General features: G+C 41.9%; 1 protein-coding gene across 4 annotated transcripts in view; it reads right to left on the bottom strand.

Moving 5' to 3' along the window:
* HHAT (hedgehog acyltransferase) overlaps window positions 1-18,057 on the bottom strand; it is a 347,015-nt gene that overhangs the window by 219,606 nt on the left and 109,352 nt on the right. For all 4 annotated transcript variants that reach the window (XM_026652557.1, XM_026652556.1, XM_026652553.1 and 1 more), the window contains one exon: window positions 11,560-11,595. In XM_026652557.1, the coding sequence (XP_026508342.1) occupies window positions 11,560-11,595 (36 nt within the window). The remainder of the gene's footprint in view (window positions 1-11,559; window positions 11,596-18,057) is intronic.

Consider the following 18,057-nt stretch of genomic DNA (forward strand, 5'->3'; position numbering starts at 1 on the left):
TACTAGTAAATGAGTGGAAGCAAAAGAAAGTCTTGCTTTTATAGCACACTATTGTGACAGAAATAGTGCTTCTTACAAGGTTCAAAATAACAAAGCTGGGATCAATTCTGCAATTACAGAGGGGATATCCCTTATTGACATTTACAGACTATTCCGGGCCATAATAGCTAGACAGGAGCTACTGACCTCATTCCTGTGTCTCGTTTATTTCTAGATTTGCGCACACACACAAACCCCCTCAAACCGGCAGATTGTACAGGTTGAGCAGCCAGTCTGTCATCCAGACTTCCTGTCACTGTTACCCTTTCTTTCACCAATTAATTGCACCTTGCCCTAATTTAGACGCTGAAACTACACAGACTTATGCACACGCTTAACTTTACAAATTCATTGAGACTACTCACAGCGCCTAAATTCAAGCATGTGTATAAGTGCTTGCAGTATTAGGGCCTTAGATGGTAAGCTCTTTGGGGTAGGGATCATCTCTTGCTATGTATCTGTACACCACACAGCCCACTAGAGCCCTGATCTGATAGGGATTGCTAGGCACTACTGCTATACCAAAAATAAGTGGCAACAACTATAACTATCTTTGATATCTCTAATGCCCTCTTTACCATATTACATAGGTGCCCATAGTACTTACACATACATACACGAGTAAAGGTTTGCAGGGTCAGGCCCATATAATGAACATCAGTCCCTCAAGTACCAGAATTGCCTTCCTTTTTTGGAGGGCAGGAAAAGTGGCTGGCTTCCCACTGGGGCACTCCTTTATAGAAAGTCGTCCTATTTGACATTAGTTCAATCCATGGTGGAAGGAAACAGGTTGCTTAGAACATCTATTCTCAGAATCCTCACCCATCCATGATCACACCCCTTTTTACATGCTGCCCCCTTCCTGAGTACATATTTTGCAGAGAATAAAGACAGATATGTGAAGGTGCCAGAGAACACATATCAGGTCATATTTCCCTGGCTGCAGGTTCCCCTTAGTGTGGGACAATCCCCAGAGGGCACAGAGTCATCATTGTGGGCTCTTATGTCACTCCTTAGAATACCCAGTATGCAGGGAGAGGTGTTGACAACTGGTGGGGTATGATGAATTGGGGCTACATCTGTACAACTAAAGAATTCTGACTGATATCGTGGAGTTGTTTTATGAAAATCTGCTTTGTCATTAATGCCTTTAAGTATGTGGATCCACCATTGCTGACATGGCCTGTAGTGTACACACTAGGCCAGCGGTTCTCAAACTGGGGGTCATGAGGTTATTACCTGGGGGTTGTGAGTACATGCCTCCTAGCTAGCTACTAAGTCTGCTGTGAAAAGGGAGTTTTTAATTTATAAGGGGGGGGGGGGTCGCACTCAGAGGTTTGCTGTGTTCAAGGGGTCACCACTACAAAAAGGTTGAGAACCACTGCACTAAGCCAAAATACAAAGGGCCAGTGCTTAGGTCTCAGTGACCCTATTCAAGTGCAAAGACCTGAACACTTGATGAGATGCATCCTTAGAAAACCAGTTTTAGCTTAACTCCTCTGAAGGGAGGGAGGGAAGGAGAGGAGAGGAGAGGAGAGGGAGACAGAGAGAGAAGAGGGTGGCAGGCAGCAGCCGTGGAAAACTACCCAGAAGATAGAACAAAGGAAGTCAAGTGTGTTTAAGTAGTGAGCCACACAAGCATGGTGGGGGCAGGAAGGAGGCAGACAGGAAGAGGAAGCATAGGGCAGGAAAGAGAAAGGTCACAGAAGCTGGAAAGGGGCTCCATGAGGGAGAGAGACCAGTTAGCATGCAACAGCCTGCATGAGGAGCAGGCACCCTGCCTGCCTGCTTTCCTCGACCCAGACGGTTCCCCAAGGGCTCACAAGGATGAGAGAGATATTGTGGTTTCAGATGTTTACTGTTTGGATGTCTAGTGTACTCAGCTGTTTTACATGATTAATTATAAAAGAGCATAAAGGCGTTAGAGTGTGTGTGTGTGTGTGTGTGTGTGTGTGTGTTGACTGCTTCACAACTACTGCATGCCCCTGAGAGAGCTACATTGGGGTGGAGTTCTGAGAGAGAGGTGTGTTTCAGTAACTAGGGTATCTTAGGGGGTCACTGCTGGTCCTAGGACCTAAGGCAGGTGGGCTGAGGAGCCCCATTTCCAAGAAGGTATAACGGACAGAGTCAGTGCCCAGGAAACATATCAGAGAGGCCAAGGGAGGAACCAGTGCTGCAGCCTGTTGAGGCGCTAGAAACTTAAAATACCCCAGGGATGTAGAGCAACAGAGACTTGGATTCCCCTCACAGAGTCCTACTGGGTGGCTAGGAAGGGACACTCACTAGAATCTGCAACAGGAGATTATCAGGGAGAGGGTGTAGCTGGAGCATGCTGAGCTCCAGCTGGCCCTCAGATGGTTCTTTGGGGTCCAGTCTGCCATTGTAAAACCAGAGCAGTCCCATGTTGCTCTAATCTATGCCAGAACAGTGACTCATGAAAATTTGGCTCCAGGATCGAGAAGCTGCAGCTGACTCCTTTACACTCCCTCTTCTCAACTGTGCCCACAGAAGCTGAGCATCTAGCCAGACCTGTACAATATGCTGCATACAATTATTCTCCAAAATGTTAATACAAGGGCCCCCTCTGCTGGTAACAATGTTGCATAATAAGTAAAGCAAACCAAATGCTCCATAATAAAACTTGAGACAACATGGCTACCTCCTGAACATCACGCTCTCAGACTCAGCTTAAAACTCACATAAAATGAAAAAAAAAACAAAAAAAACTGCATGCCCCCATGGAAAAGATACTTCACAAAAATAGTACTGATCAATGATTTATTTAAGTAATTTCTAGACTGTCAAGAGAAAAGGCCTTAGTTGTTTAAAAATGTTTTATTTTTAGATGTGTTGAGAGAAACAGCACTGGAGGTAAATTATAACACATTTATCCTTAAAAACAAAGATGAAATATAACCGTGGAAGTGATAGCTGTTGAGAGTACAAAGGTTCAACCTAAACCATGTGCTGGGTAAGACCTTGCCTATGGCAGATGCACTGTCTGGGCTTATTTACCAGAAACTGAGAGTAGCAGACAACAGTATTTTCTTTCCACAGGCATTTTCTAAATCTCAACCTTGCCAGTAAACCATCATACAAATTTGACAAGCTGCTTTTTATATCTCGCTTAAAATGTACAACTCTGCTCTCACATAAAATAACTGTGAAACCAATTGGCTGGTCTGATTTGCTTTATGCCAATTGTGTCCTACAAATTGGAAGTAGTCACTCAGCCTGCCAAAAGCCCAATGTGGGTCACAATTTGTGAAAAACATCCAAATAGACACACAAAAGGATTAATCAAACAAGAAATTTAAAATCAAGCAGAATTCATTCATTCATTCAGCAAATGATTCAGCAAAGCACTTGCTTAGCTTTAACTGTACGCATATGCTCAAGTGCTTTGCAGAATCTGGGGCCCCGAGTAACCTCTTATAACCACAGCTCTGAGATTCTGGAATGCAGTAACTTTGATTCTAATAGATGAAGAACATTTGTAAACTCCAGGCCAAATCCTGCAGTCTATATTTAGACAAAACTTCCTCTGAAATCAGTGGATCAGCATTAACCCATGACATCACTGGAATTATTACACCATGGATGAGTTCAGCACCTTCACAGTCTCTTATGAATAAAGACAGGTCAGCATATTCCTTTCCATACTACAGGAGAACTATCCCATTCCATCTAGCTCCATCAAATTATCTAGTAAAATTGTTATTACAAAATGACATGCACTAAATAAGAAATACAACTCCAGTTCAGCAAGCTGTATACTTGCAGCTTTCAAACAGTAGCTCAAAATACTCTGCAACATAAACAAATTGTTTTAATTCACAGTTGAGGAGGCGCATAAGCATGATGAGAGCTGTACCTTGTTAATCCCAACTTCCCTGCTCCAACTGTTTTTAAGTTAAATGTCAAATGTACATGAAATTTACATAAATACGTGCTTTTGTTTATACAGAACCTAGCTTTATTTTTGCAACATACTTAATTACTAATTCATTATAACACAAACAGATTATATTCCACTACTCTAAAAATGTGATTCAGATTTAACTCTCTGACGACTATAAAGGGAGCTTAGTAGCAGCTGAGGGATTTATCATCATTCTTCATTATTGTATGGTCAAGCTTTTGTTAACAGCAATTTTGATTTTACTACATGTTGCTCCACTTTACAATACACTTAAAATCGCTATTAGCCAGTTCAATAATTCAGTTTTAATTTCACATAATCTACATTAGCAGAGAGTCAAGAAAAGCTAATTTAATGTACTCTATCCAGCAAACAGCTGTTCAATGAGCCTACAGATCCTCCTGCTGAAATCCATGAGTGTTTAGCTGTAGACTTCAATGGGAGCCAGACAGTTTCAGAGGTGTCGAATGCTGACCCAACTCGGCTCCCTTTGAAGTCAATGGGAGTTTTGCCATTGACTTGAACAGGAGCAGAGTTAGGCCAACGCTGAGCACTTTTGAAATTCTCATTACATATGTCTACCATATAGATATGGTATCTATAGAGTGAGGTCCACAATGGACTTCCTAGAGTCGTCCTCTGTTCTTCTCCCCTCCCTGGTTACAGGTGGCTCTGCCTGGGGATAACTTTTTAAATCATCATATCCTCGGTATGGCGGGAATGCTTTGTCCAAGAGGAGGGTTTTACAACACAACCTATAAGTGGTCAGACGCTGGATTACTCTGGTCTCCTCTGGCAACTTGTTCTACAGCTGAACCCCTTTGACTGAGAATACTTCACCTCCAGCTCTTCTCACTGACTTCCTTTGTGGCTTTGTACTGTTCCAGAGGAGCACAGATATCCAGGAGGATCAACATTAGAGAAATGGTCCCTGGTGTAGCTATATGTAATGAGGGAAATACAACCTAGATGGAGCTACTACAAGGTGGGTGCATAACTGATTGGAACACCATTCCCAGAGAGTAGTTGATTCACAATCAAACTGGAAGGGCATATCGAGTGGGGTCCCACAGGGATCAGTTCTGGGTTCAGTTCTGTTCATCAGTTATTTAGATAATGGCACAGAGAGTACACTTATAAAGTTTGCAGACGATACAAAGCTGGGAGGGGTTACAAGTGCTTTGGAGGAGAGGATTAAAATTCAAAATGATCTGGACAAACTGGAGAAATGGGCTGAAGTAAATAGGATGAAATTCAATAAGGACAAATGTGAAGTACTCCACTTAGGAAGGAACAATTAGTTGCACACATACAAAATGGGAAATGTCTGCCTAAAAAAAGGAGTACTGCAGAAAGGGATCTAGGGGTCATAGTGAATCATAAGCTAACTATGAGTTGTAAAACAAGCAAACATCATTCTGGGATATATTAGCAGGAGTGTTGTAAGCAAGACACGAGAAGTAATTCTTCCACTTTACTCTGCACTGATTAGGCCTCAACTGGAGTACTGTGTCCAGTTCTGGGCGCCACATTCCAAGAAAGATGTGGACAAATTGGAGAAAGTCCAGAGAAGAGCAACAAAAATTATTAAAAGTCTAGAAAACCATGACCAATGAAGGAAGATTGAAAAAATTGGGTTTGTTTAGTCTGAAGAAGAGAAGACTGAGGCTTGGTCTACACTTACCCCCCAATTCGAACTAAGGTACGCAACTTCAGCTACGTGAATAACGTAGCTGAAGTCGACATACCTTAGTTCGAACTTACCGCGGTTCAGACGCGGTCCACACGCGGCAGGCAGGCTCCCCCGTCGACTCCGCGGTACTCCTCTCGTTGAGCTGGAGTACCGCAGTCAACGGCGAGCACTTCCTGGTTCGATTTATCGCATCCAGACCAGACGCGATAAATCGAACTCGGAACTTCGATCCCCAGCCGCCGAACTAGCGGCTGGGTGTAGACCAGCCCTGAGAGGGGACATGATAACAGTTTTCAAGTTCATAAAAGGTTGTTACAAGGAGGAGGAAGAAAAATTACTCTCCTTAACCTCTGAGGATAGGACAAGAAGTAATGAGCTTAAATTGCAGCAAGGGCGGTTTAGGTTGGATATTAGGAAAAACTTCCTAACTGTCAGGGTGGTTAAGCACTGGAATAAATTGCCTAGGAAGTAGAATCTTCATCATTGGAGATTTTTTTAAGAGCAGGTTAAACAAACACTTGTCAGGGATAGTCTAAATAATACTTAGACCTGCCATGACTGCAGGGGACTGGACTAGATGACCTCTCAAGGTCCCTTTCAGTCCTATGATTCTAGACTGTGCTGACACATGGCTGGCTTTGACTAATCGGTATCAAGGCTTAGAACTGAGATCAGAAGCAGAGATGGTGCCAGAGCAGAGAATCAAAAAACAGTTTTTGCTGTTGCTTTGGTTTTAGACAGACACATGCTTCACCAGCTAGAGCCCCTGCACTGCATAAACATCCAGGCTATATACCATGAGTTATAAGGAACCAGTCTGAATGTGACAAATGTAGGAATCACCATGGTTTAATTCCTCTCCAGGTGGGAGGTTAGGAAGTTTCCTAGCAAGCTGCACATGTAATAAAGCATATTGTGTTACTGACGCACTTGATGGTTTAGGCTTAGTGATAAATCAAACAGGACCATGAGGTTTTGCACCGCTTTGGTGGACAGGGTTAAATGCCAGCTGTTCTTTATCCAAGAGCTGATCTCTTCTAAGCATTGTGACATCCTTCTGATGGCACTGAATGCAACTGTGGAAAATGAGATATACAGATGGGCATTCATGGGCATAATGTTGGCAGTGGTGCACAATGTCTTGCTTTTCCAAATACCCTCATGTAGACATTAAGAGGAGGGAAGAAAGGACAGATCCTTGAATGATTGGAGCCTCTTTAGTGTTGTGCTGTCTATTCCAGCTATAATCTTGTAAGAGTGTCAGTAACACCCTGTGGTCAACTGTATCAAAAGCAGCAGAAAGACTAAGTAGTATTAGCATTGATATGTGGTCTCTGTCCATTGTCATGAAGAAGCCAGCTTTTAGTGGCACTTAGGCTGCCTTCCTGCTATGCCCCAGCATGAAGCCTGATTCAGACGCATCCAGATGTTGACTGATGGCACATTCTGTTGGAGCCTGGGGTCACTTCGTTCTCAAATATTTTGCCTAGGAATGAGCCTTCAGGCATGGCAATAGCAGGAGAGATTGTTTGCATCAGATGTTAGCTTTGAGGATTGGATAGACTACACTATTTTTCAGGGAAGTTGGTAGACTTGCTTCTCTGACAGAGGCGTGGAAAGCATTGTTGTTCTTCGCTGGCTTTCACCAGCCATGAGGGAACGGATTCCCTGGTGGTACTACAAATATTTCACAGAGGCTCTTGAGCTTCAGTGAGTGGCTGTACTTCCCGGAAAAGTTGCAAGTAGATAGAGACTGTTAAAAGCTTTAATAAGGAAATCTGATGTCTTTTAGAGGGCATTGTGTGCAAGTGTAAGTGACAGAAACTTTTCTTTTTCTATTTTTCACAATGCTGATCCCCTGGTCGCCTTTCTGAGCAAACAATGCTGATTAATCAGGGACTCGATCATTTTTAAATTCAGTGAACAAGCCACTTATCAACCCAGCAGATGGTTCATTATCAAAATTCTGTTAGTCTTTTGGTAGCACTGATATATGCAGGACCCAGTGGGAGTCCACAAAGAATGAAAATAGGAGATGAATAGACTGATGAACAGACTTTCCCTTTTAATCCTCTGGCTCTTCATAACAGTCATATTTAGAAGTCTAAATGCCTCTTTCTTGTGGGGTCACTTTTGCCCTCAGATACAGGTTTCCTGGATCTCACCAAAGCCAATGGGAGTTGCATACACTTATTAAAAATTTGATCCTATGAGCCAAATTATGGCTGGTTCCACATAAATGTGGTAAAGAAGAGGACTAGGCTAGAAGTCTTTCCCTCCTAGGACCTGAGAGGCATAGGGCAAGCAGCTAATGTGTTTGGCAGAGCTAGTGGCTCCAGAGGGGGCATGTCTAGATGGGACTAGGGATTGTGGTCCTTCTGCTCTTTGCTTCAAAGGTAAAGCAAGAGCTGTTTCCTACCAGCACTGAAGGCATTATGCCTCTTTAGAGGCCTGGTGTCTCCAGGTACTGCTGCTCAGACAAGGCACCTCTGCTACCTCCCCTGGCACAGCTCTGCCTCAAAGGAGGCATAATTTAGCATCATATGAGGAAACATTCTTACATGTTCCCGATCTCATTTAATCAAATGCCCTGTTTTCAAACAGGGCTTACTTGCTTTATTTGCTCATTTGTCTCCCCAACACCTTGACAATCATGACATTATAAAATGGTATAGTTAGATGGGGAATCAGCTAAAGGGAAGGGAAGGGAAGGGAAGGGAAAGAGGGGGACAGGGCAGGGAAGAGAAGAGGGTACCAAGGACAGGTGTAGAGTGAAGCTGAGGTGATGACACTGTGAGAGAGAAGGTTGGAGCAAACAGTCAGCACAGGGCAGACGAAGTCCAATCTAAACTGTAGAGAGTTCTCTAAATATCCAAAGGTCCCTGCTTTGGCTACTTTTGTTCCTACTGGTTAGAGTCTCTGGCTGGCTCCTTCTCTGAAGTTTTTTTCAGAGGGAAGCACGATAGTCCTAGAGCTCTCAGGGTTGGGGGTCTCCCCTAAACAGTTTTTGGGGGAGGTGCCTGATGGATGAAATGGTGGTCCCAGCTTAGTCCCATTTTGCCCTCTCCCCAACAGTGCAGCAGTCCCTGCTTTGGCGGTTCCTACAGGCTGGCGTCTCTGGCAGTTAAGTTTCTCTCTAATGTAGAATGCACTCTACCACAACCTCTCCCTTCACCTGTACATTTAAAAGGTGGGGCTTTTATACCTAGTTTATCTTAGAACAATATAAAAAGTGCACTTCAAGCACCCCTGCACCCACAAAAGAGAATTCCTTTTTCATACAACTTTAACGAAACATATTAAAGAATATTTGTGTGGCTGAAATTTCTGTGTCATGCCTTTAAAAGGCAGGTGGCTTACTCAATCAACCCTATTGTGTGCACCAACGTTTGCAGGGTTTATTTTTCCTCTTTAATTAGCATTTTAATAAGTGATTAGGCACAGCTTGTCCTTTTAGCTGGGATTGATTTTACCTCTGCTGGACCTACACTTTGTTTTTCCTACATTCCTGCTGCACTGTGGTAGGCAGTTCTCACATTTAGAAAAAGTAGCATCTTCTGAATATTTTTTAACGCTTTCTGCGACTATTTTTTATTATTTGTATTCCAGTAGTGCCTAGAAACCCCAACTGAGATTGGGGGACCCATCCTGCTAGGTACTGTACAAACACATAGTAAGAGACAGTCTCTGCCCCAAAGAGCTTATGGTTAAGGTGTCAGCTCATGTGTCTTACATGCTAAGACAACATGAACACAAAGAGAGGAATTGACTTGCCCAAGATCAAACACAAAGCTGGGAATAGTACCCAGATCCCAAGTTTCCCAATGACCGGTCCATGGACTGGCACCGATCCCTGAGAGCTCCCTGACACAGTTCAGGGAGGCAGCAGGCTGGTCCCTGGTATCAAAAAAGTTGAGAGACACTGCACTAGACCACACTGCCTTCCAACTGTCTAAGGCTCCCTGAATCAACAGCGTCTATCCTGTCATTAAGGACAGAACAACAAATTACTGCAGGAAGCCCTCTGTGTAGCATTAAAGAATGGGGGCTCAAACAAGAAAACATTCAGCTCATTCAAAGTCAGTGGCAGCTTGCTGTGCGGTGATTATACAAACAAATAGCAAACCCAATGTTACGTCTCAATGGGATGTAAAATACTGTTGCATATTTTTATAAGAGTAACGTCTGATTACATTCTTCAGTATGAAGTAATTGAAAGTGACTCTCCTGTGACAGAAATATTGCTATTGACTTGATTTTGGTACATCTACAGTCGATGTGATAATAGTTTCGCTTATGAGATTATTTGTATTCTCTGGAGATCCCAGTGTTCGTAGTCTAAGGAGACAATCCTCTTTACACAGGTGACTTATTTTTGTTAAAAATAACTATCAAATGATCAGCAGAAATGACAATGCTGGTAGGATGAGTGTATGCATAAATACATTTGTAGAATTTATAGTGTCATCGCAATGTACAATATTTTCAAAACTTTAACTGTGCACTAAAAATACAGACTTGTTTAGTGATTTTAGCCATCTGGCTTCAGTGAAAAGAACAACTATTACATCCAAAAAAACTACATTAAGAAGAACATTAAGGTTGCAAAGTCAAGCACTCAAGAATTAGGAAATGCCAGAATTAATTCAGAGCCCTTGTGAGAATGTCTGATGATAAAAGATTTTAATTACATGTTAACATACTATTTTTTCCACAGGACCCCTGTCTCATTCAGTGATGGATGGTGCTTACTGAGCAGCTATTCAATATTTCTTTTTGTCCTCAACTTTCAATGTGTGGCCCCATGTATTACTTACTGCAGACTATTTAAACCCTGCTCGGAACCCCAAATTATTAATTTCTTTGTGGGCTTTTCTGTGGTGTTCATCACCATAGTATGTGAATGCTTCACAAACATGAATTAATGCATTGTCACATTCATGTATTTCTCTGTTAGATAATGGTATGAATCTCACGGGGAACTGAGGCACAGATATAAAAAAATAAAAGCATCAACTGATTTTGGGTGCCCCATTTGGGATCCTAGGATCTGATTTTTCAGAATGCTTAGCATTATATAGCACTTTATATGTCAAAAGCACAGCTCCCATTCATTTCAGTTGCAGCTCTGAATGCTTAACATTTCTATAAATCAGACCTCCATGGTTTCAAGGTGGACACCCAGAAAATGAAGAACACACAACGACAATTAGTGGTCACCTGTTATAAGTTTGGTTTAAGGGACTTGTCCAGCATCACAAAGGAACTCTCTGGCAGAGGCAGGGACAGAATCCAGTTCTTCAGGGTGGAAGTCAACTGCCTTAACCATGAGACCCCCTTTTCTCTTCCTGCAATTCCCTGCATCATTCACTACACGCCTTCCAACTTCCGCAACAAACAAAGCTGGGTCCTACAGACAACAGCCTCCTTCTCTATCTAACCGTGATTCATTGCCTGAGCACAGTCTGTCTTACACATTGACTAAGGCAGGTTTTCCAAGGGGACAACAAAAGGCACATCCCTGCCAAAAAGACAATCCTCTGTGAAATTTCAAGTCCTTGCACCAAAGCGATCCTGAGACCCTGGATCTTATCAATTAAATAGTTATAAGAATGTCTTTAACATGGAAAAACAATGCATGTATTTTTGTCTTATCTCATTTTCAGAAATGGCTGAACCATTTTTGCTGAGATTTTCAAAAGTCACCCTGAAGTAGACACCCAATATGGAAAATTTCACGCTGAACAATTACAGTTTGGCAAAGTTGTAAGTAACTGAAAACAAGGTCTTATAAGGAAAATTGTCATATAGGCTTAAAAATAGGCGGCACTACCAGAACTGTCTAAAATAAGAAACCTGCTGTTCACTGGAGTTCTATTGCAGTTTAATGATATCATTAGCTTACCTGATAAGAAAATGATGCAGTCCAACATCAAAACTTCTGGAAGAAAAACAATACAACATATTTTAAGTGCTCAGATACAAAAGTAATGAGTATTATAGAAACACTCAACCTCAAAATAATCAAATAAATTTAATTAACTACAATAAAATTACTTCTACATACTATGCATTGCAATGCCTAAGATAGACCAAAGAAGTATAACATGCAATTTCATGTAATTTATGCAACAACATACATGAAATGTCAGATAATCATCTAGAGGAAAGACTTGAATTCAGTTATAGTCAAGTTTGAGAATTTCCATGACCCGATGTCTGTTCAATAAGGCAGTGCCACGCAGGATGGTATAGTTCATGGAGAATATAAATCTAAGTCCTGGTGTTGACATTAATTTTTCTTTAGCCTTTTCATAACTAGTAGGTCTGTGTGCTTCATGTAGTAAAGAGCTGTAGATAAAGGCAGATGCTTTTACCTGAACTGCTACATAAAGCAACTACTCTTCTCCTCCTTCTCTAGGGCTGGTTTGTGCCATTCCAACAAAGCTGCACTAAAACAGCACAATCAGCCATGATGATTCCCTTGCACCTTAGATAGATGAGGTAGAATAATTTATAGCAGCCCCTATGCCACTCCCCTCACCCCCAGCCTGACTTATAGGGCAGGTGCCTGAGGAAAGTGTGCCTGGAGGGGATGCCCTGTATCCATCTGACATCTAGCTGATGAAATAACCCTATGGACTACTGGCAGCCAGTACAAGTTAGAACAGCACCAGGGACAAAAGCAGTGCCTGGAGACCCCAGGAATGAGCAGATATGTTTTCAGAGCCCCAGAAGCAAACCTCCCAGCTCGGGTAGACAGACTCAGGTTCATGCTACATTGCTAAAAATAGCTGTGTAGACTTTGCCACTCGGGCGGAAACTCCGGCTCTGAAGCCTAGGGAGGAGGAGGGGCCTCAGAGTCCGAGCTCCAGCACAAGCCACAGCTTCGAAGTGCTGTCTACTCAGCTATTTTTAGAGCACTACCACGAGCCCTGCTAACCCAAGTCTGTGGACCCGGGCTGGGATGCGTAGACATACAATGGTGGCTTAAAGCCATCTTTGTTCCCCTCTTCTGGATTTGCTCCAAAATACCCTTCAGCCAAATCTGGAGCATCCAGCCCATGAACTGTAGTTGACAAATCAATAAAACTGCAAGAAAATTAGTCATCTGAATTTTGAAAATCTACTTGGTATCTGCGTATACTTTTCTAAGGAATGTAGGAGACCTGCAATATATTCCCAGACCAGCTGGATGTAAATAATGGCACAGCTATACAAGTATTGTTTATGGGCTAGATTAAACCTTGTTATGAGCGGAGTTAAAACCTCATCGACATTGATGCATGAACACATCCTTCCTCATTTAATATAGTTGTAAGAGACAGTTAAGGGGCCACATCTAAAACAAGGCCTAACAGAACCTGTCCAGAAACTAGCACCGTGTGGGCAAAGGGTTCCACAGGTATTGTTCTAACCAGGTGGGTGGGCATGTCTATGGGCGAAAAAGACAAGCTGGGAGGGAGGACAAGAGACAGAGAGACTGAAGCAGATCAAGAAAGCCAAGCAACAGTAGCCTGTAAGTAAGGTGTGACCCTAGCCAGAAGCCCAGAGAGAGATTCTTTCAGCCTGAGACTCTGACCAGAAGCTTGGACCCATCAGCTAAGAAACTGCTCCTTTTGTTCTTGGTTTCTCCTGGAGAAACAGGACTTTGTACATTCTTTGTAAATTACATCAAAGAAAATACCCGACTCCATCATCAATTTCTACTCCCAGCTGGAACAACCTACAAGGCCCCGAACTTTGACTAGCCACCTAAGTCAAAAAGGACAACATTATATATAAAGTCTTATTTCTGGTAAGGAACTTAGTTTGAGATGAAGGGTATGTCTGCACAGGGATAAAAAACCCACAACTGGCTCAGGTCAGCTGACTTCGGCTATCGGGGCTTGGGCTCTGGGGCTGAAAAACGGTTGTGTTTGGACTTGGTTTGAGCTAAGGTCTGGGACCCAGTGAGGATCAAAGGGCCCAGAGCTTGGGCTCCAGCCCAAGCCTGAATGTCTACACAGCAATTTTTAGTCCTGCAGCCTGAGCCCCACAAGCTCAAGTCAGCTGACCAGGGCCAGCCACAGCTATGCCACAGGGCTTTTAACATACCCTAACTAGAAAGGCTTAAATTCTTTGCCATAAAATAATTGAAAGACCTTTTAAGCAATTAACTCTTGCTATGCTACCTAATTCAAAACAACTGCTCACTCTAGCTGAGAACAACATGTAATTTTTTTTTAATATAACTAATGCTTGACATGACCCACTGAATATATGATTCAACCAGGGAAATCAGTGATGCTGTTATCAGTACCATCCTGACCGAGATACATATCAAGCTTTCAAAAAGTACAGAATTTTACATAAAGCGGAATTACTTCTCATTGATTCAATGAAAAAAAAATCAAACTCCCATTCTCCCCATGTAGCTGCTATTAGCAATACTATTCTTGGAGTTTCTACCAAAGACTTGAGCATGAGCATCTTCAGTTTTATATCCCCACTCATGCTGCCTTTTCCTGAAAGCATTCCCCACCTTTTACTTTGTAAGGTAACACGAAGAGTATACTGTTACATTTCCAAATTCTTCCTGTTTGGACACACATCAAGATTTGCCTTCCACACTTCTCTGAAATTGTAATAGTTTTATGCAGTGATATTCTTCTATTTTAAATGGTGCATAACATGCATATTTAATTTTTCTGAAAGCCTTTGTGGCTAGGGGTAAAAACTAAGTATCTGTATTGGAGTTCAGGGGTGAGAAGAGCACTCTATGGCTCTGGAGAATCTCTCAACATGAGGTCACCAATTCAAAAACAGCCTGCGTTGCCAATAACCAAAGTTGTTATCATCTGATAACTCTTGGGTGTCCTATGTGAAAAAAGCTGAAATGTGAGTCTAGTTTCAAGTGGGTAGAGATATGCATCATAAAACTGCCACCACTTTTGACACTGAATAGTCCCCATATTGGAAGTCTCAAGACAGAGGACAAGGATAGGTACGGGCATGGAGACTGAACTGTCCTCACACTCCTAGATGTGTCCCATCCAGAACAAAGTTAAGGCACAGAGGCGGGAAGACTGCTGTTGACTTCTGTTGTACCTATTCTATGGATAAACTGGATGACTTTTAGCTTCCAATAGTCTCAAGGCAACACTTTTCACAAATAATAACGTGTATGGTGTTTAAAAATATAGAACAGACACAACTCAACTTTGTTTTGTATAACCTCTCTCCTGTTGAGAGAGTTTACAGGTTTTATAAAATAGTTGCAAAGTTAAAATGAAAAATGAAAGCACAGGAAGACAGTAATTATTTATTACAAAAATTGGAAAGGGAGAAAAAAGAAGAGTCAGAACTTCAACTGGTGTAAATCAGCATAGATCCACGGGCCTTTGTAACCTTAATTTTGATCTTATTACACTGGTATAATTCCACTGACTACAGCAGAGTCTGAATTCACACCAATGTAAAGCAGGAGCAGCTCTACCACAGTTAATGGAATTATACCACTGTAAGTAAGATCAGAATACAGGCACTGTTTGAAAATGTGGCCCTGTACATTTTCCGGAATGGAACGATTGCGTAAGTCGGGGGGCGTCTGTATGCAATTACTTGTCAATGCCCACAAATTAAATGGGAAAAAGAGGAAAATAAGAGGACTATATAACAGTTCTTCAGTTTAATATTTGGCAAAAGTGAGGTAACTTCTGTAAATCACAAGGAGAGAATAAGTAATCATACTGTTCTGAATTAATGATATTATAATCATTCTTGTTCAACACTACTTGAATCTAGCAATCAGACATGATACCATATGCAATAATAAGCCCATGATGCACAACATGGATGCACTGCAAGCCACCATATATGACAATGTAATAATTGTTTCCATCCTGAGAGAACCGCACCCACAGCCTGTTGACGGCGGTAACATAATTTGCTATAAACTTCATTTAACCCTCTAATAGAGACCTCAGAGGGCCAGGTGGCCGAGTGTGCATCCAGTTTCCAGTATCACACCTTCCAGCAGGAAAGGCTTTCAGTCCAGTTCCTAACCCTTGTATGGGGCTTAGCTTCACCTCAGGGTTTTTAACATCCTTACCCTCTCCTTACTAGAGGGGGAGTGTGGTGGAAATGAAGCTTATGCCCCTCCTGCAACAAAGGCAGTCGGTAGGGGAGTCTGGGCCTTCCCACGCCACTGGACTCCAACCCAGGGCCCTATGAGAGCCAGTGTCGGCACTCTGGAGTGCCTTGGCATTGCCTCCCTGGGTCACTTCTTACCCTCCATCTCCAAGTCCAATATAGGAAAAGAAAAAAGAAAAGAAAACCTTCAGCCCCAACCAGGCTCAGCAGGCACTCTTCTCCCTCACAGGAAGGCTTCTTCAGCACGCTTGTTCAGGAGCCCTCACGGTAGGTCTGTCTTCCTCCCCAGCCTTTCCCTTCTAAGCTGAGTTACTTCCTCTTAAGCTTCCTCTCCAGCTAGAGCGCACTCGGCAGGTCTGGAGGGACGGGGCTATGAGGGCCCAGTATTGTCTTTTAATCCCTTTGGGCACAGTGTGGGGTTTGTACACCCCATCACACACCCCTTCACTGCCGCACTTTTGTCAGAATTTTCTGAAGTTTCCACTGGGATTCTTGACACTTCCAGGTATGTCCCAGTTACATGACCCCAGCACTGCCACTGTATTTTGGATCATGTACACAGAACACAACACACCAGAAATGAGCTTTTGAAAGAAAGGTTTTAATTAAACTATAAGAAAAATTCCCACAGTAAGATAAATACTCTAATATTGTCCTATCTATAATATTCTATATACTGCTCAATGTTACTATGCTACTTGTATTCAATACCATGGTATATTCTTTTGATTTTTAGAAGAGTTCTGGGTGTGAATCCCTGCTCATTAAAAGGATAACAGATGTCCTTCAAATGGGTCACAATCTTGCCCAATCAGTGGAAGAAAAGACAAATAGAGATGTGGTTGTTTCCATTTCATAGTCATCTTATTCACTGAAGATGATTTGATTGCTATTTTCTTCATCTTAATTTATTTAATGCAATATAATGAGGAACAGCAGGTACAAAGCACGTTCCATACAGTTTTAATGCTGTTTTAATAAATAAGTTCTATCTACCGCTCTATTGCAATAAATGATTATAGTTATAATCCTTAACAGTCTAGGCTCTCTCTTGGTAATACAATAAACTAAAACTTAGAACTGGCCAGCAGCCTGTTTGTGCAACACTGACAAGAACTTTAAAACAGTTAGCAAAATGGAATCCTTGAAATCTCTAATTATTTGCAAATATGTATTTCTATCTTCAAGACATTTTAAAAATTTAAAAATTAATTTCTGCTTTGAAAGCTAAAGCTGCAGAACATTAAGCTGCCTACAAATGTGCATTCAGCACAGAGTTAAATAAAATCTTCATATGCAGAAGAGACGGGGAAAAGTAGGAATGCACTTATATAGGAAGCTAAACTTCAAATTGGAAGCATTAGCACATTTAGTGAAAAAGCCATGCTGCCAATTCTCAGAAAAAAACAGAATTTTCCGTATCTAAAAGCCAAACACATGCAAAACTAGGATTAAGTTTCCATTTATGGTGCAGTCAGCCGCGAGCCTCTATTGTGCCATGGATACTTTTAACTTACTTTTGATGGTTCTATTTCATTTGTAGAAATCCCTTCTAGACTTTTTTTTTATTTTGAAAGTATACTCAGTTTGATTCAGTACTTGATTCACTAAAATACTGTGCATCTTACCTGTTGAATTATATTTGCTTATTACAGGCCAAATCCTCATCTAATGTAAATCAATATAGCTCTGTTAACTTCAGTGGAATTATGCTGATTTATGCCAGCAGAGGATCTGACCCTATTTTTTTGTTTTCCTACTACAATGTGTTACAGTTCTAGCGTGTTCATTATTTGTATTGCTGTAGTGCATAGGAATCCCAGTCATAGACCGGAACTCCACTGTACGAGGCTGAGAACCCAATCTCACAAAGAAATACTGGGAGATGATGAGCACCTAGAGTTCCATTGACTGTCAGAGAATTGAGTTATCAGTCACTGCAGCTCTAGGCAATGGAAACTGGGGGTGCCGAGCACCACTCTGGATCATGCCAATTGTGACAGGCCCAATTGGAATAATAAACTAAATTTCAATAACAGATCCTTTAGCAGGATGATTGCATTACTCGCATGAACAAACCCTGGATTCTTATGCTATATTTTTCAAAACACCTCTCTCTTGTTGAGAAACTACTTCAATGTGCTGTGAAAGAAGGATCACTAAATAATCATTTTCAATCAATTTCTCCCTATCACTGATGAGCTAGATGCTATTCCTGGAAACAAAATAAAAATGAGGTGCAAGCACAGCACATCTGGGAAGGGTTTGG

This window comes from Terrapene carolina, unplaced genomic scaffold, assembly GCF_002925995.2.
Source record: "Terrapene carolina triunguis isolate 2854851 unplaced genomic scaffold, T_m_triunguis-2.0 Scaffold120, whole genome shotgun sequence".
NCBI classification, from domain to species: Eukaryota; Metazoa; Chordata; order Testudines; family Emydidae; genus Terrapene; species Terrapene triunguis.